The sequence below is a fragment of the Seriola lalandi genome, unplaced genomic scaffold (genome assembly GCF_002814215.2).
Source record: "Seriola lalandi dorsalis isolate HSWRI2012SDOR001 ecotype SW California unplaced genomic scaffold, Sedor1 jcf7180002054688, whole genome shotgun sequence".
Lineage (NCBI taxonomy): Eukaryota > Metazoa > Chordata > Actinopteri > Carangiformes > Carangidae > Seriola > Seriola lalandi.
In genome coordinates, this window is record NW_019525241.1 from 975,225 (window position 1) to 981,269 (window position 6,045).

General features: G+C 38.5%; 1 protein-coding gene across 1 annotated transcript in view; it reads left to right on the forward strand.

Annotated features, from left to right (window-relative positions):
- etnk1 (ethanolamine kinase 1) overlaps positions 1 to 4,956 on the forward strand; it is a 15,356-nt gene extending 10,400 nt beyond the window's left edge. The window contains exons 5-8 of the mRNA XM_023422919.2: positions 351 to 434; positions 526 to 686; positions 1,584 to 1,657; positions 1,922 to 4,956. Of these exons, the coding sequence (XP_023278687.1) occupies positions 351 to 434; positions 526 to 686; positions 1,584 to 1,657; positions 1,922 to 1,994 (392 nt within the window). The 3' untranslated portion in view covers positions 1,995 to 4,956. The remainder of the gene's footprint in view (positions 1 to 350; positions 435 to 525; positions 687 to 1,583; positions 1,658 to 1,921) is intronic.
- The last annotated feature ends 1,089 nt before the right edge of the window (positions 4,957 to 6,045 follow it).

Sequence of the window (6,045 nt, forward strand, 5' to 3'; positions counted from 1 at the left end):
TTTTTTTTTTTTTGTTTTTTTTTGTTTTTTTTTGTAGGAAGTGTTAGCTAGAAATTATTTTCAGATGAATACCTCTTTAGTCTAAATGTGTCTCTCTTTAATTCTCCTTATCCCATTTTTTCTGTGCTAAAGTCTTCTTCTGTCTACTTTCCCTCAAAATGCAAACTCGTACTCCTTGCCCCAAAATCGGCTATAACTAGCCAGCCAGTCCATTCAGACAGGAAATAACAAGAAAGTTACAGTTTGAAATGAAAGGCCTTGACATTCTGAGTTATCAAAGGGAAAACACAACATAATCATTTCATCTGCTTCCTGTGTCTCTGTCTAAACAACGCTCCTTCTCTTTCCAGGCAATGTAAAGTTCATTGACTACGAATATGCTGGGTACAATTACCAAGCCTTCGACATTGGGAATCATTTCAATGAGTTCGCTGGTAAGTGAACTTCCTGGTATACATACAAAAATGCATATATGAAATGTTCACTGAGCTATCAGTCTTTTAATTGGGTGTTTATTTGTCCCAGGCCTGAATGAGGTGGATTATAGTCACTACCCACAGCGGGCCTTTCAGCTGCAGTGGCTCCGCTCCTACTTGGAGGCCTATAAGGAGTACAAAGGCCAGGGCAGTGATGTGACTGATACAGAGGTGGAGATTCTTTATGTCCAAGTCAACCGATTTGCCCTGGTAAGCATTTGAGCACATGTAATTTAAACCACAGTCAATTTAGTAAAACATATCTGCACCAGGCTAGCCTGGTCAAGTCTCGCATTTATAAGAAAAAGATGGTCAGGGTCTCTGATTGGCAGATAGCAGGTAGTTGACTTTTAGGCTGCGTGACTATGAGTAAAAGAATTGTCCTGGTTACGTCTGATAAACTTGTATCTTCTGTTTGCCTAAACATTTCTCCACAATGTACTTTAAGGGTAGTGAATGCTGTTAAGAAACAGTTGACTCTTTTCTCAGCGGTTAAAAGTTAGTTAACAATCCAGTTATATGTTAGTCTTGACATACACCATGTGGTCAAGGACAAATATTGCTCTATGCTGTCTTAGTAGTTCTAACTACTGTACTGTGCCTGTTTCAATAACATAGAGCTGAAAATTGAACACTTGTAGGATGAAATGCCCGGGGGCTTGCTGTGAGTTGATTTTCCATGCCCTGCTGCCTCAGGTGTTGGGCCAGCGAACACTGATTATAGTGCAATGTGGGTTAAACAGATTGCTGAGTGATGTGGGCTTTAACATGCGCTACCTGGTCTGAATATGAGATAAGGATATTTGTGAGGTGCTCTCGATGCAGTCAGTATAACGGAGACAGTTTGTAACCCTTGTGAGGCTCCGCGCTCTCCCCTGAGCTGCGTTGCTTTGTTTACTGTCAAGAGGAAAAGAGGGCAGAGTGGAGGATGGGCAAGTGAAGCAATTGTGTTTCTGTGTCAGCTATTTGTTGTAGTTGCCATAGGGCTTCTGCTGGCTCAGTACATGCTCGTTGGGCGATTACAAATGACATTTACTTTTAGACAGCGAGTACATGTTAATCCTTTGTGTCTCCCTGTTGCTCTCTCCCTCTCTCCTCTGTGTCTAGGCATCTCATTTCATCTGGGGTCTCTGGGCTCTGATTCAGGCCAAGTTCTCCACCATCGACTTTGACTTCTTGGGGTATGTTGCCATCTTGAAATAAACCAGCAAGCACACTTAATCATGAGCTATTTTATTCTGCTCTTGGCAGCAGATTTCAGGCATTTAATCATTTGTTTAAGAACAAAATGTTAATCATCCAGATTAATATTGTTTGTGTCATCTCAGTTCACAGTATGTCTAAGCAGTCTGATATTCTTGCACTGATATCCATCTATCTAACATGTCACATACATTGTTTTATCTTATTGCTGACACTGCTCCTCTGTCTGTCTCCACTCTCAGATATGCAGTCCTGCGCTTCAACCAGTACTTCAAGATGAAACCAGAGGCAGTTGCACTGAACTTACCCGAGTAAAAGCCCCCACCCCCTCATTCTCTCTTCCTCCTGCTCTTTCTCCCCTCCAACCCGCTCTGCACCTCACATGCTGACAGCCGAGCGCCCTCTAGAGGTGTGTGTAGGGAAGAGCCAGACTGAGAGTCTGTCCTGTTCAGTGCCTACAGGTCCCCTCTCTACTGTCCTTATCTCTAGAGATTGAATGGAACACAATCATAACCATCATCTACAGTCACGCCTGTTTTAACCAGGAGTTAGCTCAAATTTGTAGTGTGGGTGTGTATGAAGGACTGACTTGAGACCTGCTATAATGTGAAGTTCACATGGCTAAATTTATTGTGGTCATTTCAGTTATTCTAATATCAATTAGGATATTAACATGATATCAGCATATGTATCTGTAAGCAGCTATTCTCATTGTTGAATCACTAAAAACAGTAAGACGGAGGTGGAATGTCACCTCATTCACAACCATTACATTGCAACCACCTACATGACAGACAGGTTGCCCAAACACTAATCTGATTGTCTGGAAACACGTTTCGCATATGCATGGGTAAAGGGAAACACCCTTTGGGCCATTGTAGCCAATGACCAAATTTATGACATACAGTACAAAGCTTGCTTTGTTTGCAAAGGAACCAAGATTTTAAAAAAAGAAACAAATGCCAAGTTGGAAAGGCCAGTGCTACCCCCTAATCCCATGTGATATGAGCCTCACCACAAAAAGGAAAAAGGAAAAAAAAAAACTTGTGGCCTGTCTTGTGACTCTTGATTTCACCCTTATTTTCTCCAGTATACTGTGTATGGGTGGTGCGCCAAAACAGCCATGTAGTTATTGTTGCTGTGTAGTTTGGTGAGGGTTTGTGTTTTGGCTTTCTATACCGAAGGTAGAAACACCAAGTTGTAGGAGAGCATCTTATGTTTACATCTAACCTCTCCCTGAAGTTAAATAGTTGTATATCACTGAACAGCCATTTGACTTGAGAGAGATTTTCACTGTAAATGAGGTTTCAGGTTTGTTTTGACACTTAGTTTTCGTCTGATTCATAACTGGGGATAAAAATACATCTCACTGTAATTTGAACATTCCATGTTCATAATGCTAGACAGGACATTTGGTTGTAGGTCACATGATAAGTCAGTAGTGTTAGGGACTTTCATTCACTGTGACATCGACTGTAAGCCATGCTGTACTAGACAAGACCAAACCATTACATTGTCTGCTCCATTTCAGGGAATGTTTGGGAATCATCTTTAATATTACAAAACACTACTGTTCAGTCCTGATGAACTAAGGTCTGATCATTTTATTTACTTGTAGATCAGTCTTCATTCACAAATGTGTGTTATTAAGATAAGTGTGATACGGCCTTGCTTGACTGTCAGATTGCTGAGCCACTGTTGGCATTCATCACTTTAAGCGCCCAATGTTGAAATGAAGGTCTGTGGAAAATTGGAAAAAAAAGAAAGTGAAGTTGGTTATCTCAAATAGGTGATCTGTGTTGAGATAAAAAAAAAAAAAAAAAAATTAATGAAAGCTGTTAGTGGGACTTGAAGAGCAAGAGCACCATCTGTTGGAGAGAAAATATAATGGCTGCTGTCAGTCATCATTCTTAATATTCACCTTCAAGACCTTCATGTTAAATGTAACTCTTTTTTAAAAAAAAAAAAAAAGAAAAGAAGAAAAAAAAAAGAAAAAGCTTTAGGAAGCCCTTTAAAAACTAAAACAAGTTCATCTCTTGGTTACTATAACAAGCCTACACCAAAGTGCTGACATCTGTTTGTTTGCTTTGTACATAATGCACACATTTTCCATGTAGCACTCAGAGTATTAGAGTGACAATTATATAGACTTCTTAAAAAATGACCGTTTTTATACTTATTTAAATGGCAATGTTGAGTTTGAGGTCTTTGAGAGTATGTGGATGTTTGCTGGTGCAGTAACACATGACACCTGGGCAAATAAAGTATATTCAAAAAAGAATACAAAAATTTGAATTGGCAAAAGAACATTACATGTAAAAAGTGATGAAACAAGTTTTCTTGTTTACTCGAAAACAAATTTGCTGATTACATATTTGCCCAGGTGCCCTCTTCTGTACCAAGGTTGCAAAGCTCTGTGAAGAGACTTGACAGACGAGGCTGGATTGTCCGATCATGTATACACTCCTGCACAGTACTGGCTAAGGAGACATTGATGTGTTAGTCTGCCTGTGGCCTGTGAAATCTCCTACTTTGTACTCTACAGTTTTGAAGTTTGAAGATTAGTCTGTTACTTCTCTTCTGTCTAATTTAGTGCTGTGTCTTCAGGCTGGTGAATTAAGATGGAAGAATTAAGAAGACCTAAAAATGTGTGTATGTTGGGTTATAACGTGAAAATCTTCCATAAAAGTGTACTTGATGGCTGGTTTGATTAAGTAACTGAAGTTGTGTTGGAGGAACACGTTATGGTTCTGTGGAAGATTGTTTTCTGTTTGGTGTCCATTCAATACACCGTCACACCACGTTTACACATAACATGTACATGCATTAACGCAGTTGGTTATATTTGACTGCCACATAATCAGAATAGTAAAAATGTTAAAAACTATACTGCTGAAATATTTCTTATAGGCTTTATTTCCCCATCCATCTGAAAGAAATAAATGCATTTTCACTGTATATCAAAGGTCATCTCAGTTCTGATTATAACATGAACCAGCACTACATTTCCTAAGTGTTTGTATTTAACATTGTAAAAAAAAGTGTATCTTTAAATCTCTCTGGCCACTGTAACATATGTTTATATGTACAGTAAACAAATGTAATAATATCTTTGCTTGTTTTGAAATAATGTGAATGAATGTACATAAAAGGAGTTTTTTTTTTTTCTAAAAGTTGCATTAAAGTTAATAGTTGCCTGGGGTAAGAGGTGAAATTTAAAAAATGACATTTCCAATACTGTAAACATGCTTTAAAAAATAAAGTATATTTACCCTTATCTCTGTTCTCTTTCATCTTGTGTCTCTTTTGGTGTTTTAACAGAAAGTTCAGGGACAAACAAATTTCTTAAACATCAAACATAATTGGTAAATCAAATGTATGAATTTTAACCAAAGTAGCCCTTTCTTGAATTTTATTTAAAAGATTTCACAATTTTTGATAACGGAGCGGCCCACTCTGAACTTTAAACTGCTCTTCAGAAACCTATGGGTGACGTCACGTAGGCTGTACTGAACATGTCTCTGGAATTGCGACACGAGTAGTAAATGACCTCACAACAATAGAGTGTCAACATAATTGCTAATCTGCTAAGCTACCATGTTTTGCTGGAAGCAATGTCAGAGGAGATGAGGAGTTTTGTCAACAATCAAAGGAAGTAAGTGACCATAAAAACAAAACATGCAGTGGGACGTTATCACACGGAACTTAATGAAAAAAAGAAGAATGGGTTTAAACATCATAAAACGTGAGTCAAATACACCCAATGCCTGTCCGTCTCTTTGCTAGCTGGTTTCTGTCCAGGTGTTTAAATGTCTCTCTGTGGCTGTGTGTAGGCCTACCTCCTTGTGCTGTTGTTTCAATTATTAGCTTTTTTCACTTGTTCGGTACATCTGCTACTATATATCAGAGTACAAGCTTTGCAGTTTATGTACTTTTGTATGGTAAGAAAATACGTGAAAATGCATAAATAATGTATGTATCCATAGTTTCTTTTTAATATGAACAAAGTCTGTCTTTCTAAAACAGATATACCAGTTGAATGTCATATGGTTTGTTATATGACACCATAATAGAGCGCTGGTGTATCAGTGCCCCTGCATAGCAATGCACCAGACCACTGTTTTACTGTAGATATGGGTGCAGTGCATGTGACAAAATAACAGGTTCAGATATTTAATGGTGCCAAAATGTTGCTATGAAGTTTCTTTGTGTCTGAGAATACCCTTTTCATCAGAATCACCTGGCCTAGGACTGAGAAAGCTAATGTTTTGAGGACAAGTTGTTTGCCGAGTTGTAACCAGTCATGACCACAAGATGGCAGTACAACCTACAGAAAGAGATTATTATGCGCACAGGTCCCCAGACC